Raw genomic sequence first — 22,153 nt, 5'->3', positions numbered from 1 at the left:
ACACATGAGACCAGAAAAACCCTTTTACTTAGGTGAAGCTGCTTTTAAAAGCTTTTTTCTCAATATAAATTTGACTTGTTCTTTTTTTGCCATTACTGCTTTACAATCAACGAACATACACTATCTTAATACAAGTGCTTTTTAGATTTGTAGTCCGTGGTTCATTTAGGACGTTCCTAGCTGATATCTTTCCTTACATCTCTCGGAATTATTCAGAGTACTAGTCAATTTACAGGGAAAGTCTATCATAATGTTCATTGAGCTATCTTGGGGTTCATCAGAAAACTATTCAATTCAAAGGGGATATCTGATCATCAAGTTCTTTAAGCTATCTCGAGCTTCATCGGAACACTAGTCAATTCAACAAGGAGAAGTCTGACCATGAAGCTGATTGAGCAATCTCGGGTTTCTTAGAGCACAAGTCAACTTAAAGGAAAAGTTTGATCATAAAGTTCATTGCACTATAGTAATAAGAAACGAGATAACTTTCCATTCTTCAGCACGGAAGCTAGCTAACGGGTTTCGTAAAATGTATGGGAAAGACACTTCGCATAATAAAACAGGTTGTTCAACGGGAAAAGAAAGCCGGCTTGAACAGATGACGAACCCAAAAATTGCGTCTCAACCTCAATCATCAGAATGATATGTGCGTTTAAATGTAGAAAGAGCGCTTTTTTTTGCTCACCAGTTTCAACAGAAAACGAAAAGTTTTTCCTAGTTATGTTATGTCCTCCTAATATTGTAGCTTAATGATAAAGGTCTATGCATCTTGGTTTTAACTAAATGAAGCTAATTGGAAAGGATAACTGTTACCGTCTCGTAACACATTTTTCTACTTTGTGAGCCAAATTGTCTATGCAGTAATAAAAAAGTTCATGACGTTCTTCAAAGAGAAAGCTTGAATTCAAAAACACATTTATTTTAGACTATTTACACATTATTTACATCTATCTAATTAAACTTCTTTCAATAAAAATGGCCAAATTAATCTTATGTCGCCTTCATCTTAATAGATAAATCTTATTCTATTTTTATGCTGTTGCCACACGTCAAAAGATAATTTCTTGTTTCCTCGAGGCGGAAAGGATGATCACTACTGGATTTTCAAGGCTTATCTCTATCATCCTCCCCACCTTGAGTTCTGAACAAACTCAAAATCTCATCAATAATATAATTTGTCATTAACTAATAAATCTCCAAAATAAAACAAAAACATCATAAAATAATTCAAAATACTTAAACATAAGAAACAAGAAAAGTCTAATGTCAAACTGGAAAGTTCTGTAGGGGACACAGTTCACCAAGTAGTCACCCCTTTGTGTCTCCACAGCTCTATGACGATGCAGTGACGGGTGCATCACCAGAGTCACTGCCCCTCAGAGCCTCAGCACAGATTGGAATATTTCTTGGCTCTTGTTGGATGAACACAGGAAGGTCTGACCTGTCATTCTCTCTAAGTTCAAGAGGATACAGTCTCTGTATTGGCCTCATCACAAAGCCCTTTGCAGTCTTCAGTTGTACTAATCGTACGACATTATCTTTTCCTGGGAAAAGCTGAACTACTTTTCCCAAGGGCCAGTCCAGACGCTTCTTATCTTCGCTACCGATCAGGACAATGTCTCCCACTGCTATCAAATCATGAATTTTTGTGGATTTCGAGCGAAGAAAACCAAGATACTCAACTCTAAATCTTTTTCTAAGATGATCGCGAACAGTTTGTAAATAATTTAATCTTTTATTTAGGGATGTTCTTTCTATGCTGTCCAAGTCAGGTGTATCTGTCATAGGTAGATCGCGTAGAAACATTGCTGGGGTTAATGTTTTAAGTTCTGGGTCCTCTGAGACATATGTTATAGGTCTATTGTTCATTACTGCTTCGCATTCGCAAACTAATGTTAGAAGTTCTTCTTAATTTAAGGAAGAACGTCCTAAATTCTTTCGGAGAAGGTTCTTGAGAATTTTTATTAGACTTTCCCAAAACCCTTCCCACCATGGGGCTGATGGAGGGTTAAACTTCCATTTGATTTGAGAAACTTCAAATTCTTTCTGTATCTTGTCCCAGTCTAATTTCTTTAGAGATTTATCTAATCCAACAAAGTTCGTCCCATTATCGGAATAAACTACAGAAATTCTTCCACGTCTTGCAATAAATCTTCTCATAGCGTAGATGAACGCTGTAGTACTAATTGATTCCACCAACTCCAAATGAACACATCTGTAAACCGCACAAGTAAATATCACAATCCAAATTTTGCTTCCTGACTTCGTAAAAAGGGGACCTGCCAGATCCACCCCTGTAACTTGAAATGTAGCAGACAATTCTGTTCTATGGGAAGGAAGAGGTGGCAGAGGAGCCTCCAGATGTTTAATTCTTTGCCTCTTGCAAATAACACAATCTCTTACAACCGAATGAACAGTCTTTCGTCCCTTTACAATCCAAAATCTTTCTCTCAGAATTGTTAATAATATCAGTGGTCCTGCATGTTTGTTCAAGATATGTTGTTCTTCAATAATTCTTTTAACCAATGGATGCTTTGAAGGTAGAATAATGGGAAATGAAAATTGTTCTGTCTCAGTTTTATTAAATATTCGGGACTTCATTCTCAAAATTCCGTCATTATCTTCATAGACTTGTAAACCTTGAAGTGTTTTCTTGGCATTCTCATTGATAAAGCATTCCCTTTGAATGCAGCGAAAAAGAGTCTTCTCAGAATTAGTAATTTCGTCCCCGGTAATTTTTTCCAGCTTTTGAGAGTTCTTAGCTTTTGGACGAAAGCGTAGTATCCATGCTAAAATTCTTACTATCTTCGAAAATTTTGAGTGTCTTTCAGCAAAATAAACTGCTATGGAAAATACTTCGCTGTTATTTGCAGAGACTGCCACTCTGAGTTTCTCCTTTTCAATTTCTTCTTCATTCATATTAACCGAAGATTTAGGCCAGTCATCTTCAGTTTGTTTTAACCATGAAGGGCCTAACCACCAGGATGATTTCAGTAACTGTTTCACTCCACATCCTCTTGACAGTAAGTCCGCAATATTTTCACGGCCAATTATGTGGAACCAATTGTCTGCTTCTGTTAGTTTCCTAATCTCATTGACTCTGTTTCTCACAAAAACCGACCATTGATCTGGTCTCTTTATCCAAGCTAAAACGGTAGATGAATCAGTCCAGAAGAATGATCTCACCTGCTCTAAGTTCAGAGATTCCTTTAAAGATACATAAAGTCTTGCTCCTATGGTTGCGGCCATGAGCTCAAGTCGAGGAATAGTGATAGGCTTCAAGGGAGTTATTCTAGCCTTTGCTTGCAGAAGCTGAACACTGACTCCTCTTCCTGAATATTCACATCTAATGAAGACACAAGCGGCATAAGCAACTTGACTTGCATCTACAAATGTGTGGAAGCTAATATTTATATCTGGTGTAATGCCTAACCATCTTGGGATTTTAATATTTTGCAAAAGAGGTATGTCTTTTTTCCATTTCAAGAATCTTTTCTTTTTATCTTCACTTGCTTCAATATCCCATGATAACTTCGTTTTCCACATTTCTTGAAGCAGAAGCTTAGGTTGAATCAAAACTGGAGCTAGAAAACCAATAGGATCAAAAAATTTTCCCACAAGAGAAAGGAGATTCCTTTTTGTAAGTGCTTTTTCTTCAAATTCAAGACATGTAGGATCAATCTCTAAAGAATCGCAATTTTTATCCCAGACGAGTCCCAGAACGTTAGATTTAGCTTCTTGTAAAGAAAATGGATCAAGAGCGGTAGTTTCCCACCCTCTCAGCTCAAATCTTCCTTCTTTCATTATTCTTGTACTCTCTTCTATGAAAGTATGAGCCTCAAATTTATCATGCACACTTGTTACACAGTTATCTACATAAAAACTATTTCTTAATTTTTCTGAAATCACTCTTGTTTCCTTCTCACTTAATGATGTTCTGTATAAATGGTGGTCTAGAACCGCTGACAAGAGAAAAGCGCTACCGGTAACGCCGAAAACTACTCTCGTATGACGAAAAATGGTTAATTCATTGTTCTTATTATACCATAAAAAGCGTAAAAAGTCTCTGTCTTCTTTATTCACTGATATCTGCAAAAAGGCCCTTTTAATGTCAGCAACAACCCCTATTTTTCCTACTCTAAACCTTGCTAAAATCGAAGGAATAGTTTCGATTAAATTTATTCCTGTTTCTAAACAGTCATTTAATGAGGGATGGTTGGGACCTTTTGAAGACGCATCAAACACTGGTCTAATCTTGGTCGTACCTTTTTCTTTAATAACCGGGCGATGAGGTAGGTAATGCGCTGGCATGTCTATCTCAGAATTTGATAGTTCTTCGATTATCCCTTCTTGAATCCATTCGTCAAAAACTTCATCATATTTATCTCGAAGTCCTCTTTTGTCTAAATTTCTACAAGTAGATTCAAGTCTTTTCAACGATAGATTATAATTATCGTGTAGAATGGCATTATCCATCTTCCACGGTAAATTTACTTCGTATCTGCCGTCTTCGTTTTGTTTCACAGTTTTTTGGAAATAATTCATAACTGCCTTATATGCATCTTCTTTAGAATTTTGTTGAATTGGATCTCTTATTCCGATAATTTCTAAATCCCACAACTTGGATACTGACATTTCATTTTGGGACAGCATAGTTGTAGCACTCATAGTAAAATTTCTTTTACAATTATTTTGTGGAACTTTCCCTAGCAAAGTCCATCCCAGTTTAGTATGTAGAGCAACTAAACCGGAAGCTAATTCTTCACGTTTCCCTGTGAAAAGTTTTCCGGCAACGTCTGCACCTAAAAGAACTTCAACCGGTCCAAAGTTTCTTTGAACGTCTGTTAGATGAATGCCTTTCATTTTCAGCTCCTTTAACCAAGGTCCCTTTCTTATACTTGGAATGTCATTGCAAATAATGTTTTGATCTAAAACATCTAGACTGCAAGTATAACTGCCTTTCAGATCTGCCAAAAGAATTTTATAAGAACGATGCTTTTCAATTTTTGTTTTTGCGCCACCAAATAATGAATGACTAAGTTCTTCTTCTCTTTGCACTTTAAATCCCATTTCTATAACGGTAGGTTTCAAGATGTATGAAAACTGTGAACCTGTATCAATAACCGCACGGACATTTCGTTCTTCATTTTTACCAATTAACTTTACAACTAAAGTTTGCAAGAGAACCTCTTTGGAAGTCATAGAATGTAACGCATCAACACTTTTCTCTAGTTCACTGTCATTATCTTCAGAATTTTCCCTAATTCCACTTCTCTTAATATCGGGACACATCATCTCATAATGACGTCTTGAACAGATGCGGCATTTTATGACACTTCTACATTTATTGGCTAAATGTCCTTTATTAAAACAAATAAAACAGCAACCTAGTTTCATCAGAAAATCTCTTTTTTGACTCATTTGTTTCATCTTAAATTCTTTGCAATCTCGTAATAAATGTTTATCATCTTCACAGAAAAAACATTTACCTCCCTTAATTTTTGTTTCGTTCAACAGTTCGGACGCAGTCGAAGGACGATTTTTGCTAGTTTTGTGAGACAGTTCTTGAGAATCACGTTTACTATGTACAGGGGGGAAGTGCTCAGTGTTCTGCGTACTTGAACTTGAAATTAAAGTTGCGGCCTTTTCCCGACTTATTACTTCGGCTTTTAAAATTTTCATTATTTCCGAAACCTTTCATTCCTCATCTATGGTGTACTTCTTAGTTATCTCTAATACTATATCGTTTGGCAGTAATCTGATCAAAATCGGACAAAGTAGGGTTCCATAGCTATCTTCTGTTACTCCCAGCGATTCCAAATTTCTTATTTCAGTTTGACAAGTGTCAAATAATTTACGCAAGGAAACAACATCATTTGATCTTTTTACGGCATTAAGGCTAAGTAACTTATTCAAATGAGAGTTAATAACTATGGTTTTCTTGCCAAAACGGTCTTTTAAGGTGTCGATAGCCGATTGATAATTATTATTGGTCAAGCTAAATCCTTTAATTGCATTCGAAGCTGCCCCTTTCAAATATGAACGTAAATAGTTGAATTTGTCTACATTAGAAATATCGGTATTCTTATGGATTGCAGACTCATATTGGTCCCAGAATCTTTGCCAATCTGATGGATCACCATCAAATTTATCGATAATCAGTCGCGGAAGATTAATGTGAGCAGTTTCATTTTCCCGAATCACAATTCTTTGTTCTGTTTCTGAACCATTTAACGTCGCAGTCGGCGCAATGAAATGGGAAGGAACTTCAAATTTTGTTTTGGCACGTTTTACTTTTGATCGCCAAATTACTATGTTAGAGTTGTATTCATCGCATTTTAAAATTTCGTCTTCTAAATCTTTCAAATCAATCGTTTTTTGAATTTCAGTGTCGAGACAATTAAGTTCTTTTTCTTTCAAATCTAATTCTGCCAAAAATTGGTCTAAATCCTCTTCATTTATGTTACCTTCTATAAATTTGGCATCAATTTTGTTGATTAATTTTGTTGTTTGAGTTCTAAAAACAGTGCGCTTTGCTTTATTAACCGCATCCATTATCTACGTATTGCAGTTATCTTAAATTAAAACTTCAGCAAATAAGCACAATATCTTTTATAAACTCAATCAAATCGTATTTTCTGTATACAGTTTCTGCTTACAGTATAGTAAGCAATGGTAACTTACTTCTTTTAATCTTGCAGAGGATAACCAAAAGTTCGTCAGTCATTCCATGGCGATCACGTCATAATAATTCCATCTGTATTACTGAATAGACAAAGCCCACCCGGGGGCGCCAAATGTTACCGTCTCGTAACACATTTTTCTACTTTGTGAGCCAAATTGTCTATGCAGTAATAAAAAAGTTCATGACGTTCTTCAAAGAGAAAGCTTGAATTCAAAAACACATTTATTTTAGACTATTTACACATTATTTACATCTATCTAATTAAACTTCTTTCAATAAAAATGGCCAAATTAATCTTATGTCGCCTTCATCTTAATAGATAAATCTTATTCTATTTTTATGCTGTTGCCACACGTCAAAAGATAATTTCTTGTTTCCTCGAGGCGGAAAGGATGATCACTACTGGATTTTCAAGGCTTATCTCTATCAATAACTATGTCAGATTTGATGCATCTGGCATCTGATTATCTTATCATCTTTGCTCAAGGGAAGAAATCTGATTGTCTTTCATTTTTTGGAATTTGAGTGGAAATCTGATTGGTGCGTTCTGAAACACTGGAACCCATAATTTGTTAACATTCCTTCCTGTTTCATTAATTAGGTTTTTTTTTTTAAATCTTTGATAAAGCTATTTTGATGTTTATGTACCTCTATAGTTCATCTGTGGACACATTATGAACACTTCTGTATATGCTACACCTCGATAATGCTTTCCTATATTTTTAAGGTCTTGAAGTTGGTAATAAGGTCTTGATTTTACACGTCGTCAAAGTCAAGGAAAATGATTTTGAAACCTTAAATCTCCCTTTAAGATTTCTCAAACTTGCACAAGAGCTCTATTTTTTTCTGCAAAATATTCTTCATTTTTACTGATTTTTTAAATACATTATAAACTAAATTAAATAAATAACTTTGTGCGTAAAAAGTAAAATAAGAAATAGCACCGTCAAAAAGCACAAATTGCAGAATTACTGCATACGTGTAAGGACGTGACGAGGAACGCCTTTTTCAATGTCGGATGTCTTTTCATCCATAAGCTCAATCTTTTTGCATTGAAAAAGACGTCCTTGTATCGCCGAAACAACGTGTCTGCGGCAATTCTGCAATTTGTGCTTTTTGAAGCTGATATTTTTTATTTTACATTATGAACAGTTAGTAATTTAATAAGGTATGAAAATAGTTTGCCATATTTTAGAAAAATGTATAACAGACTTTTCAATAACTTGTTCAATAAACAATGCGAAAAATATACCAAGAACGAAGAGTCTCATTTAAGACTGCTTTATGCATTGTTTTAAAGAAGTCGTTAACCTCATTATTTAACTTGATGGTTCTCAGTAAATCCACATGCATAGTTATATCATCATCAGTTTAATGAGTCTGAGAAAAATAATATCGTTTTTACCTACCAGTTTTGTATAGTTATCAGTGCAACGCGGGATGAATCATCAGGTAACCATTTTAGACTAGCGCGAAAATTACACATTCTAATTCACTAACCATTGCAATTTAAGAAAACTGGATTAGTTTATTGATCACATTATTGATCAAGGTAGACATTAAAAGCATAAAAGAAAAATATTTCTATTTTTTCCCCCGCCAAAGCTTGGTTATTCTTGGAGACTAGTTGCAGTTAATTCCGCCGTGTCTTAGCGATACTAAAATGAAATTGGGTGTTAACTGTTTGGAACTATTTTTAGATTAAAAAGGGTTGCGCGACAAGTAAAAGAGTCCCTAAAGACCACCATGGAATGTTGGACGGTGAAATCGTTTTTATTATGATTTTGGGACAGATAAAATGACTCAAGAATGAAACAAATGAATTTATTGCAGACGATTAGTTAGAAATCTTTTTGAACGTGCCTTACTAGAATAAAACTATGGTGCGTTCATAAACAGTTTAATAGTTTAATACATATATTACATAATATGTGCGTGTGTGCAGTGTTTTTCCAATTTGACAGACTTAGAAACTACTGTCAAATGTGTTAAGCTGCACACATCCAGTTGGGTTGAGTGGAACTTAAGAACTACGACAAACGAATTGTTTGCATTTGACTTTTCAAATTTTGAAAACATATGCTAGACTTTCTTTTCTTTTTTATAAGTACACAAATACTTATATTTTTCTTCACTCTTTTTCAAAATTCATTTAATTGATAAAACTCTTAATTTCATTACTGCAAGACAAGAAGCAAATAAGCTGAATTTTGTGCTTGTCATCCTATTTATTTTTTTATTTGTTGTAATTTCAGCTTCATTACGCTACTTTTTTAAAAAATGTTAATTTTATTTATTACCTTTGTTCGCGTACTTAAAAAAAAAAAACCTTGATAGTTAGCAGAAGAAAAAAAAAAAAACTAAAGTGAGCATTAAATATCCCCAGTCTCCCCTACCTTGGCTCAACTTATAGGTTATTTTGTTTTCTCCGTACAACTTCAATCTACTTGTGTATGAGGGTTATTCGAAGTCACCCACGTTTTTCAGCAAAAGAAATTTGTTCGAAGATTCTAAATGGCTTCGAACGGAATTAATAACTGATTTTGAAGCAAGCAACATTAAAGCTTAACAGCAGCACAACCTCTTTTTACGTATTCCTTAATTAACACAGATAGTGTGCAGAATGATAAAATATATCATAATATCGGTACAATAGCGGCAATGTATCAGCAATCAAATAAGAAAATACAATTTTTTTCCCTTCAATCTTCAAAGCAAAGCAAAGTTCTTCTTAACCTACATTAGACATTATTCAACCATCAATTACGTGCTGCATATTCTCATAAAAGATTCAGATCGACAAGAATCATGGAACTTCATTAATATTATACATATACAAACCCGTCCGACAGTTGATCCTGAAATAGTCCATTTCCATTACACCGTTCATTCCAATTTGTGGACTTTCCTATTAACCTTTAATATTGTCTTTTACATTGTGCACAATCTTTTGTGTTCCATGCAGTAACAGGTCTCCTAGCAACAGCATAAAGTTGGTAATCTTTACGGGTTTTTTTCCTTAAATTCAACCGCGCAAACATCTGCCCATACCATAATTTGATCGATACGTTCAATTTCGTCAATAAATGAATACATTGATGTTTTTTAAATCACTTCCTTTGAGAACTTTTGAAGCAACAGCTAGCAGAGTTGCGGAGTCGGACGGATTCAGAGATAAAGGGGTCGGAGTCGAAGGCTTTTTAAAATTCAAAGAGTCAGAGTAGGAGTCGGTCATCTTTCCTCCTAGTCCACAACTAAGCCAATACTTCGGAGTCGTGGAGTCGGATTGATTTTGAGATAAAGGAGTTATAATCGAATTCTGTAAAATTAAAGTCGAAATCGGCCCCCTTCGACACCGCAGCCCTGGTTTTTAGGGAAGTGATGTAATGGACTGACAAAATATTAGCTTTGAAATTCATTTGAAATTTAACCTCATAAAATGTTCTGTATGCGTCGGAAAGACTTTTTTGTAGGTTTGTTGTTTTTTTCAGATTGAGCAATTGAATATTACCCAGAAACAGATAACTGTTTAACTTGTTCAATAGTCTTTTGTTGCTGCTGTTGTTGTGTCCATGGTTGGGGCTTATTAAATGGCACCATGGGCGGATTACACCACTTGAGTATTTTCCTAGCTAATATTACCTAGAAAAAGGTAGACGTTTAACTTGTTCAGTGATCCTTTGTTGTTGCTGTTGTCGTGTCCATGATTGGGTATTATTAAATGGCACCATGGGCGGATTACACCGCTTTAGCAATTTCGTGGCAGCTATTTGCGTATAGGTCTTCATGGGGTTATACACTAATTTGATGCTTTGCAGTAAGGATTGCACAGCAGGAGAAAATACGCTCCGGTCAAGTTTGATTCCAAGGCTTCTTTTACAAACATTATACACATGTTTTGTCTGATTTGATTTCCATCCTCCTCAAGAGGCGAGTTCTGGCTCTAGCCAAAGTTTTTGTCATTTCTGTGGCATTAAGTTTGCATAGCTGATAGTTTTTACTCTTGGTACACTGTTAAAAATTCAGGAAGATTTTCTGGTAATTGTTACTGTAAAATTGCATCGCCGACGCATCGCTGATTTTTACGGTAATTTATACCGGAGAAATAAGCGATCCCAGCGCCAACTGGTTGCTGTGGCCTACCGAGGAAACCGTAAAATTTTACAGTAACATTTGATTTTTACGGTAATAGTTACTCGCAACATGGATGCCAGTAACAATTACCGTAAATTTTCCGGAAAATTTTTAGGATACCGGCTCTTTCTACTTGTTTAATTTGACTAAGCGAAACAAAAAGGAATTTAAAACTAAAAGGAAAACAATCTATTATATATTTTTTTAAATAATTTCAATTCCTTCACGAAATTATTCTTGCATTAAACTACAAAATATTGCATTGACAAAGAATTATGCGTTCAAGCTTGACGAGGCAAAATGAAAAATTGAAACGCGTTAGTGACAATTAATGATAATATTTTCGATATCACGCTGTTCAATTAGGTACTTCACAAGTCTCTATCATATGGCAACCTTTCTGAACAGCTTCTTTATCAACCAACTTACTATTTTACATTCCTAGTGTGTAATTGGACGATTGACCACATTCAAGTAACCTCTTCTGGAACGTTGTGGAAATTTGTCTTCTAACTGTCTCTGATCGATCTGTCACCAGGATCATAAAAGTGCTATCTTTTGATACATTAAAGGGGGGAGGTGGATTAGGAATGTCTGCGAAACTGAGGATGAACCGCCCCTTTTCGTGGTCGTCGTAATCTTCTGTTTTTTCACTATTGAAGAAGATCGCTTTGCTGGGCTCAAACTGACTTTTTTGAATAGTTTTGCCTCTTTTGCCACTTTTAATGACGTTTTAACTACATTTAATTAATGCTTCTCATATTTCGTATTTGTTTATCAAATGATACGGCAAATCTTAGTTTATCTTTCTGAAATGAATTTTAAATTGATCTAGCTTTCTATCACGAAAAAAATTTTGGTATTGTTCGGATTTCTTTCTCAGGTGAATGTTGTACTTGTTCGTATTTATTTCGAAAATTTGTACTCATGCTGTTCAAATTTGATTTGGAAATACATGTTGAAGTCGCCCGTACTTTTTGAAAATGAAAGTTTTTAGTGTCAGTGTTTCTTTTTCAGATAATCTATGCAGTTATTTTATCGTATTTGTTTTTCAAATGAATACTGAAATATTTTGAACTTCATTCACAAATGAATGTTTTAAGTATCTCTGTTTCTTTTCCATATAATCTACGTAGTTAATGTATCATGTTTGTTTAACAAATGAATAATGCAATATGAGCTTCCTCCGAAAATGAATGTTTTAAGTGTCTGTGTTTCTTTTTCAGATAATCTACGTAGTTCGCAATCCGAAAGACAACGCTGTGTCGTATTATCATCATCATCGCATGAGCACCTTCCTGGGCAACTATAAAGGGTCTTGGGATGATTTTCTCCACCTCTTCATGAAGGGTCATCGTAAGTACTAACTCTACATGATTTTTTTTAAAAATAAACTGACGGAGCTTTTTGCTTTTGCTTTTGTTGACCTGGGGAATGTACTTTACTTATGTGATTTTCTAAGCAAAAATACCTGTTACGTGTGGGGCAAACTTTCGGACATCAGCTTTAAAGCTCTCAATTCTAGCATTATATTCTCCCAATCTATTGTTACAAATATTTCAAATGAATAATTTGCTTTCCTACTAACTTTTTTTTAGTATTAGCATAAAAAAAAAGTGGGGGCCATTCCACATAAAATCACACATTTGGTTCCTCACATGATAGCTGTATCGTTCGTTTCAAAAGTTCAATAAAATATTTTATAAACAAAGGGGGGAAAATGTCTAAGAAACCACATACATGCGTGTTTTCTCAGGCAAAATTTTTTTTCGCTTATTTCACGTTTCCGTTCTCTATATCTCTTCTTTCCCTACTATGTTTCCTTCCATCCTTACGTAGATAAGTTAGTTTTTTTTTGTGTGAGTGTGTGTGTAATTAATCACTATTAGGAACTTTTATCGTTTTTGTTTATTTCACATTTCCAAATAAGTGTTTCTTCTCAAAAAACTCAAATGTCATGGAGTCCATTCAACTTAGAGGGGATACAAGGGAAGGGTCATCGGGTCATGACCCCCCCCCCCTTCCAAAACCGTTGACAATACTATCCGTATATATTGTATGTATATCCGTATGTACTGTAAGCACTTGATGCATGAAATGTAAAACGATTACAGTAGCCTTTCATTTTATTAATTATTTTTGAAAGTAAATGTTTGAACTACAGTAGACCCTCGATTTACACGGGGGTTACGTTCCACGGAAATGCCGCGTAAATTGAAACCTAATAGTAGTGTTAAAATAGGGGTTGGGTTCCGTAGATAAAAGAATATTTCATTCTAGTGATGACTAATTGTACAATGAGTTTAATGTATACTTATATTGATTTTTATGCACAACAGGCATAAAGAAAACATTAACTAATTTCGTGTTCTGTTTATAAAGAAGAGCTGGCTGTGATAGTTTTTTGGCAGTCACTAAGAATTTTTCTCTATAATTCTTTGTAGAGCATTAACGCATTCATGATCATTTGCGTCATTTCCATGATAGAATCTTCCTTCACTAACAAATCAGAAAAATCATTTCTATTGTCTAGAAATGGCTCAAAATTTTCAATGTGAACGTTTTTGGTTGTGTGTCACCGAAGTTGGTATCATCGTTGGTTTTGGCCTCCTTTGTCATTCCTAAAAGCTGTTCTTCCACACTGTTAAAAGCAGGGGTTCCAGACGAGTGAAAATATTCCCTCTAAGGTGAAAGCATAGTGCCTGAAGGTGCATCACAGGCTAGAAAATAGAGCAGAGGAGCCAGAACATCATGCAATCGCAGAAAGACTCATTGCGCATGCGCTTTTTGCCTTAGACATACATTCAACCACCTCAATATGGCGGACAAATGATGATTGCGTTTGTGTGTCTTTCACATTGAATGAAGTACACTATTGGATTAAAACCCAACTTTTCTAGGATTAATTATCCGAAATTACAAGTAAGTACAGCTTTTGATCACTTTGTAGCTTTTAGGGCTTTCAAACATAGTTAAGTGTTTAAAAGTGCATTTATTGCTTTTCACAGTAACCGTTAGTCTTCTAGTTCTCGTTTACTGTTACTATCGTGAAATTTCCATCATTCAAAACGCTACTAAAAATATCTGTCATTATTTTCTTGAATACTCGATAAGCAGCTTTTATTAGTCACCAAAAGAACCTTAATAAAAATGTTTCTTGTGCTTCGTAGATTATAACATAAAGATAGCGAAAAAAAAAATCTCTCTCAGTCTAGCTCTTTTTTTCTTTTTTTTTGCTTTTTCATTCAAGTGTTAGAATCATTTCCTGTTAGCAGTCCTCGAAAGCGTTAGAACTTTCTTTTGGTTTTTTATTTAACTGTTGAAAAACTTTATATGCAGTTTCTTTTGTTACTCTTGATTAACGTTTATGAAACGATTTTGTTTTTCCGTAATTGTAATATCCCTGAATATTTTTGCCTCATCATTTAAATAATCCATAAGTACAGCTATGCTTCATTTTCGGAATACGTCAAGTTTTAGTAAATGTATAATTTCTCACATGTTTTAAATAATTACTCGTTTTTAAATTATAACGTATTTGTGACAGATCTTTGATACAAGTGAAGGGGTAGATATTTATTGTTTTATTAATTTTTAACATTACTTTTTGTTAAAAAAAAAAAAAAACATCAGAACCCTGAATTTTTTCACATGTTTTTTAACGACCCCAGAGTTATTATTCATATTATTTATTTTATGATTCTTTAAGAAAACGATAAAGATTTCACCGGTCCGCAAAGTTTTTCATTTGCTTTTACCGCGCCCGTGGGTCAAAAGAGGTTGAGAAACATTGAGTTAGAGCACGATCAGATGAATTAACGCTATGAGCACTTCTTAACTATGTTGAAAACTCTGAAATATGATCAAATGCTGTAATTACATGTTTTAATCATTTCCAATACCGAGTTCAATGTGAAAAATGTCCAAAACGTAGAATATCATAAATCAAAACAAAACTAAAAAAAAAAAAAAAAGGTACACAACTGTATTTAAAAACGCACACAATACGGGGGAGGGGGGAGGAGGATCTATAGTAAGGGGTGCCATTTCTCTCTCCGAAGGATCCTTTTTTTCACTCCGGCTGTCTAGTTTTTAAAAGGTGCCTGTTTTTCACCCTATTTAGAGGTGCGATTTCGGCTCCGTATTGGGTGCCGCTGGTGAACAAGCGTTTCTCCCCTGAAGGGTGCCGAATGCATCCTGTAATTTTAACAGTGCAGTGAGTTCTGAGCTGTGTGAGTTTAATAACTTTACTTCTGGAAAGAGCTCTGGAACCAATCACATAAAATGTCTCATGGGGCCCAAGTTCGGTTATAAGCACGCCAAAATGCAGTTTATTACGTATAATCTGGAATCATTAGGAGTTTGGATTTTGAAAGAGGGGAAATTTTTATCTGTTTGCATTGCCGCATCCGCGTAAAACCGAAACTCATCCGCGTAAAATAAAATAAAGGTGTCAAATCTTAAACCGCGTATAGTCGAAACCACGTAAAATAAACCCGCGTAAAACGAGGGTCTACTGTACTAACTTCGTTTTATTGCCCTATGAAATTAATTTGCAATGTTTTTCCCTAATCAGGTACCTTATTTCTGACCGATTTGGTGCTTTTCATTGATCCCCAAGCAGTTTTAAAAATATTTTCGGACCCAAAACCGCAGGTTTGTTCATGAGGAGGGGGGGGGCTCATTCTTCAGCATGACACCTCCCCCCCCCCTAAAATGGTTTTCTGTATCCGCCCCTGATTCAGCTCGCCCTCACCCTGGAAGGACGAAAACACTCCTTGCGATAAAATGCTGTGTGCGCATTCTAGACCAGCGATTCTCTTTTTCTACCGGTGATTCGGCTCCGGACCACAGGAAAATTTGACCGGTATTCAGAGATTTTTGCTCGTCTACATTGAAAAATGAAACTTACACCCTTAAAATTTAATTAATATCCTATCCTTCATCTTTTATGTGAATTTTAGGATTAATTCTCATATTTTTCCACTTTTTTTCGCAAAAAAAAAGAAAAAAAAAGGAGGGAAGGGGGAGGATACAAAGGGAAAAAAACTTCGCCAGTCCGTTAACAAAATTCATATATTTTTTAGCGGTCGGCAAACGCAAGGGTTTTTTTGCGAAAAAAAAATGAAGAAAGAAAAGGAGGGTGGAAAAAAACACTACTGTGGTTAGCAATTAAAAAAAAAATCTCTTGTTGGTCGGCGGGTTTAAAAAAAAAAAAAATGAAAAATGCTTTTCTAGACTACCTGCTATTTTTAAAAACTCAGCCACTTTTCGGTCCACATTGGGCGGTTTTCGGGACTCTACTGTATAATAAACGCAACCAAATTTGTATGTAAAAAATGAAAACCCTTTCATGTCATGTTCGAAGCATAAATGATTAACGACAGATGTATTTGTTACAGTTGTTTACGGCTCCTGGTTTGAGCATGTCTTGCCTTATTGGAGGTTTTATCAAGAACACCCTGACAGAATGCTTTTCATATCATTCGAAGATCTTAAATTGGTAAGTTAAAAAAATGTTTTTTTTTTCTTTTTCTTTTTTTCTTTTTTTACACGATCAGTGTTCTAAATCCAGTCGACATATTATTTTTTATGTATGTATAACGCCCTGTCTGTGGAATTTGTATATTTCAGAGTTTTCTCCGAAAATCAATTAAAATTATTTAAAAGTTTTGAGTCCTTAAAAATACAAAATTGCGACTGTATCGCTCACAGGAGACAATAGTAGAATATTGCGAAAAGAAAAAAATAACAGGAAATAAAAAAAAAAAAGGAAAAGAAATCACAAAGATACCTGGAAAATAATAGGGAGCTTAATGTGCTTAATTAATTCCAGTAACATATCTGGCAAAACGCAGGAAAGTTTCCAGCGAAAAGTCAGTAACTGTAATGAAATTAACCTGGAATCTTTCCGAACAAAAGCCCGTAATGTTTCTGCAATGAATCAGAAATCTGCAGAGAAAACTTTGATACTTTTAAAGTAATAGATTGGCAGCTTCCTGGCTGCTCTTAAAGCAATTATGACCGAAGCTAAGGCAGAATTGCAAGCATTTCAAAGCAAAATATCCAGAGACAGCATTTTGCTCTCGTGTGAAAGGGACGTAACTGAAATGTGGTAAAACTAATAGGGAAGCTGAGTATCTTCACACTGATGGCTAAAAGTACTTTTCACAAAAGTGAGAAGTCTGCAATTATATTTTTTGTAGCAATTCAGGAAACGCTTCGCTAAAAAGCTTGTTTTTCACAGGAAATTGGTAGAATCGTTTCGTATTTTCCTTATAGTGTACCGGAGAAAATCTAGGTTTTAAGTTATAATTAATTGATTTATAATCAAATGATTTATAATCAGAAAGCAAGATGCTTGAAAAATTCTTCCCACATTTTGAAAGTTCATTGAAATGCAAATTGTCTTATGACTATGTGGTTTGCACCAAACTACATCACAGGTTCAAAAAATTTTTTATGACATCGTGAAAAAAGGGGGAAAAAAGAAAAAAAAAGTGTAGTTAAAAGTATTTACTGTATCGTCACAGTAAGAAAAACAAAAACAAACGTCATGTGAAGTGTTAATCATTTTATTAAACACTAGTGGCCCCCGCACGGCTTTGCCCGTAGTAGAAAATTAAAAGGTATTTTGGTTCGCCTGTATATTTACAAATAATGTATGATGAATTTCACGCCAATTGGCTAACCCATGTTACGGTTCCACGTTATGATAACTTGGTAATTTACTCATCCATCTAATGATAATTTTGTTCGGAAAAATTTTCTCAAAATTGAAATAGAAAAAGAACAAAATCGAATTTTCGAAAAATCGCTTCGAGGTGCACACCCCCATGTTACAAACTAATTCTGTGCCGAATTTCAAGAAAATCGGCCGAACGGTCTAGGCGCTATGCGCGTCACAGAGATCCTGACAGACTGAGAGAGATCCGGACAGAGAGATATCCAGACAGAGAAACTTTATTATTAGTAAAGGCTAGTGGTACGCGCACGGCTTTGCCCGTAATAGAAAAATTAAAAGGTCTTTCCGTTTGCCTGTATATTTACAAATAATGTATGGTGAATTTTCTCGCCAATTGGCTTGTACCCATGTTACAGTTCCACGTTAAGATAATTTCGTATCTCGCCAATTGGCTTGTGCCCATGTTACGGTTCCACGTTATGATAATTTACTCGTCCATCCTACGATAATTTTGTTCTTAAAATTGAAATAGAAAAAGAACCACATCGAATTCTCAAAAAATCGCTTCGAGGTGCACAATCCCATGCTACAAACTAACTTTGTGCCAAATTTCATGAAAATCGGCCAAACGGTCTAGGCGCTATGCGCGTCACAGAGATCCAGACATCCATCCTACAGACATCCAGACATCTTCTGGACATCCAGACAGAGAGACTTTCAGCTTTATTATTAGTAAAAATAATGCAAAACTTTTCATTGCTAAAGTTCAATGTGCGCACCATTTTTGGACATGCGATGAACTCGAGTACCGTTTAAATGAGGTTCGAGCGACCTTCAGTGCACACATTGACCTCTGGTAACGAAAAGTGTTGCTTTCTATTTAATAAAATGATTAAACACCTCACATCACATTTGTTTTTCTTACTGTGACGATACAGCAATTACTTATAATTACACTTTTTCTTGTTTTCCCCTTTTTCTCTCCCCTCCTTTTTTTAGGATGTCATAAATAAATCTTGAGCCTATGAAATAGTATGGCGTAAACCGCAGATTCAAACAATAATTTGTTGATTTTCTATGAATTTTTAAAAAGTTTTCGGAACTTAATGTTATACGTTGGCTAGACAGAAGTCTGTGGAATGCATTTCTGGTTTCATAATTAACTCTCAACAACGTGGATTAGCATTAAAAAAGCATAAAAGGAAAAAAAATAGTTCATTTTACTTTTTTTTTTTTTTCTTTTTTTTCCCCTAGGAAAAACGTAAAATGCGGCAAATTCCAGAAGAAACAAACTTTAATGCCGGTAAAATTAAAATTATTACTATACAGAAAAACTGAGGCCTAATGACCCCCCCCCCCCCCCCGCTAATTGTGGGAAAAGTTTAGATTTGAGGGACGTAAAATCGGGGTGCAACTGTACTGCTGTACTGCAATGTTTTTTTTTTTTTTTTTTAAAGAGATGTCAACGAATTCTAACTAGGATAAACCTTTTTTTTTTCATTATAATTTCTCCAATTCTAGGATCTTCCAGGGATGGTGTCCAAGATTGCACAATTCGTACAGCGCCCGCTCAGCCAAGGTGCTATAGATGCAATTTCGAACCACTGTACTTTTGAGCAGATGAAGAGCAACAACATGGTCAACAGGGAGGTGCTGCCCATATCTGATCTCTTTGACATGACGCAGTCCAAGTTCATGCGAAAAGGTGAGAAGTAACTCAACTCCCCTTCTAAAAGGCGTACAGTGCTTGATGCATGCCGATAAAACAATTTGCTGAAAGTAATTAGTAAAAACAATTTCCGGCAAGTATTCTGTAGGAAAATGTCGAAAATATTGAAAAAAAAAAATTATTTTGGTACGTAACATTTGTAACAAAAATCAAAACGTAAAAAGTGCATCAAATATTCCCCCTCTCTCCTACAGTACAAACAGATTTGTTACATAACTTCGGTAATACTTCATCAACAGTCTCTTTCTGTGTTAAACGAGCTTTTTCGTTATTACTTTATTTATATCCCGGGGAAATAAACGTAGAATCTGAAGAAGCATAGATGAAATCGTGCATTAATAACAAAAGTAACGCTTTATTCATAACTATCGACCTTTCCGAAAATACGACTTATTACGCGAGAAAAACGTTAACCTCTTAATAACGTATGCTGCTAACATAACTGCTGCTGCGAAAAGGCTTATTATGTCAATCAATTGAACTCGTAATAGTGTTTAATTCGTAAATGATCGAAGAATATAAAAACAATGCATAGTTATAATTTTCAAAAATACGGAATAATCACCTGGCTGCAGTACTTGATTTGCAAAAACTTTTGTTACAAAGGAATTCAAGTTTTATTTGTTTCATTATTCTTGTCAGCACATTAATGTCGTTAGTCTGAATTATTGCTTATTTATCAGTACATAATTACTCATTGCGTTTTCCACTTAGGCATCATAGGAGACTGGAAGAATTATTTCACCGAAGAACAGAACCTCGCCTTCAGCAAGCTCTACAACGAAAAGATGCACAACAGCGGATTGGATATCATCTTCGAACCAGAAGAAATCGACAACAGGAACAACAACAGCGAAATGACCTCGACGGAAAAGCAGAAGGACATTCAGAACGGAAACATCAGCATCACAGATCAGCACGCCACTTGATAAAGATTGTTGACCACAAGAAACATTTTTATGAAAAAGCATTTACCTGTGACTGTCAACGTACTGAAAAGACTAAAAACAGTGCCTGTGGATTCTTTCAAGCAGTAGAAAGTACTGTTCTTCATGACCATGACTTATTGACCAATGATGAATCTACACACTGTGTGCAAGACTGTTTTTGCTTTTATGGACTTGCTGTACATAAGTCAACCGATTTTTGTGAATATGGAGTTTGTTCCAGCGCTTTAAGAAAATGTGACTATTGTGTGCTTTGCTATGGTTATAAATTGCAGCTTATAATATGGTAACCCTCAATAGAATTTCCTTAACAGTGGCCGTCGCTTACTTACAAATTAGGGAATTAAACTGCTAATCGTCATTGAAAATTGGAATCTAGTAGATAAGTTACTGAGTCCGCCGCTTATTGCATCATATTCCTCAGTACCTGATACTAATGCATACACTTAGGCTTTTTAGAGTTAACATTTTTAGCAAAAGTAACTTCAGAACTTGTAGAGAGAGATTTCATTCTGCATCCGACTATGATGAATGCTAGCTATGTTCTCTTTATTGCCAAGCAGTTATTAAAGCGGCTCTTTTACGGTTGAATGATATTTGCCATTAAGAATTGAATAATTGTAATATTTTTTCACACGGTATTGAAACGATTAACTCATCAGTAAGAATAATTATAATATCCTCTAATATGAGAGAGGAATGAAGTCTGGTGGACTGGTGAAGTCAAACAGAGCGGCGACCACTGCACGAGTAAAACCAACCAACAATAGGCTCTAGGTCTAACTAGGCATCCAGTCCCTACAGTGGCTAGTCTACCCATATGTAATAACCACTGTACCCACCCTAGTCCCAGTAAATACCTATTTAATTATTCATTGTTAAAATATCCTGTTCATATGCATGTAACCCATCTTTGAATAAGGCTTCCTTAGTACCCTAAAACGTAGCGTTTAATGGTAGTCATTTTTAAAAGAGTACCGTTTAACTTTTTAAATAAAAATACAGATTTAAGCAAATATATTTTTAACTAAATATGTATTCTACATAAATTTAGAGTTTTTAAGTATATTTTAGAAATTAGTCAGAGTTCCATTTTTACTCTTAGAATAGTTTAATGAGCAATTCCCTCATAAATTTATCACGACTACAGGTAGGGAAAAATGCTGTATATCACGAAAGTAACCAACGTTTTGAAATTATTTTGCATCTATACCAAGAATTCTTAGACATACATGCACAAATATATCTAAACAGCAATTTTTTTTTCTTCAGAAAACTAGTTAAAAGAACCATTTTTTTCAAGAAATGATAAAAAAATATCAAAAGGATATCATTTTCATGTAAAATATGTTTATTACGTGTGTATATAAATTAATACTCATCTAGAGCAAAAAAGATATATAGTATTTTTTAACTGAATTACGATGAAATGTTTTGCTGATTTTGAAAAATTAAATCTATATGTATGTATACTTTATTGTTGTTCTAGAAGATTTTTTTATTGTGTACAGGGTTCATAATTAAAATGTGTCTAAAATCATAGTTTTATTGTCTCAAGTATTCATTCGAAGAACATTACAAGTTTGTCTCTCGAAAAGGATTTCTGTAAAAGTTGTTTCCCCACCAATACAGTGCATTGCAGAGAAAACAACATGTCTTGCACCTACGTTATAAAAAGCTTTTGACCGAAATGTTTAGATACTGGTTGGGTATAGCATTATCACTAAAGTCAAGTCAAGTATGGTATGGTATGCTTTGATGCTCATTTTTATATCATTTTTAAGCCTGGGAAAAAATACATGCCATCGAATTTTTTTGACGTTTTTACCAGGACTACGGAGTGGGAAGGAAAATGGCCGACTCCAACTCCGACTCCTGATTTAAAAACCTCCGACTCTGGCTTTTAAAAATTATTTAATTATTATTTTTTTTTTCAATTTTCCTCCCTTATTTGAAGGGGGGAAAAACCCCTA

The 22,153-nt window shown here is 34.8% G+C and overlaps 1 protein-coding gene across 1 annotated transcript in view; it reads left to right on the top strand.

The window, feature by feature from the left end:
* The window catches only part of LOC129216945 (sulfotransferase 1B1-like), a 127,384-nt gene extending 105,680 nt beyond the window's left edge, over positions 1-21,704 (top strand). The window contains exons 4-7 of the mRNA XM_054851165.1: positions 12,046-12,175; positions 16,222-16,322; positions 19,026-19,209; positions 19,948-21,704. Coding sequence (XP_054707140.1) covers positions 12,046-12,175; positions 16,222-16,322; positions 19,026-19,209; positions 19,948-20,162 — 630 coding nt within the window. The 3' untranslated portion in view covers positions 20,163-21,704. The remainder of the gene's footprint in view (positions 1-12,045; positions 12,176-16,221; positions 16,323-19,025; positions 19,210-19,947) is intronic.
* Positions 21,705-22,153: the final 449 nt, after the last annotated feature.

This window comes from Uloborus diversus, chromosome 2 (genome assembly GCF_026930045.1).
Source record: "Uloborus diversus isolate 005 chromosome 2, Udiv.v.3.1, whole genome shotgun sequence".
NCBI lineage: Eukaryota > Metazoa > Arthropoda > Arachnida > Araneae > Uloboridae > Uloborus > Uloborus diversus.
Note: the sequence above shows the minus strand (reverse complement) of the source record. Positions and strands in the feature narration are given on the sequence as shown.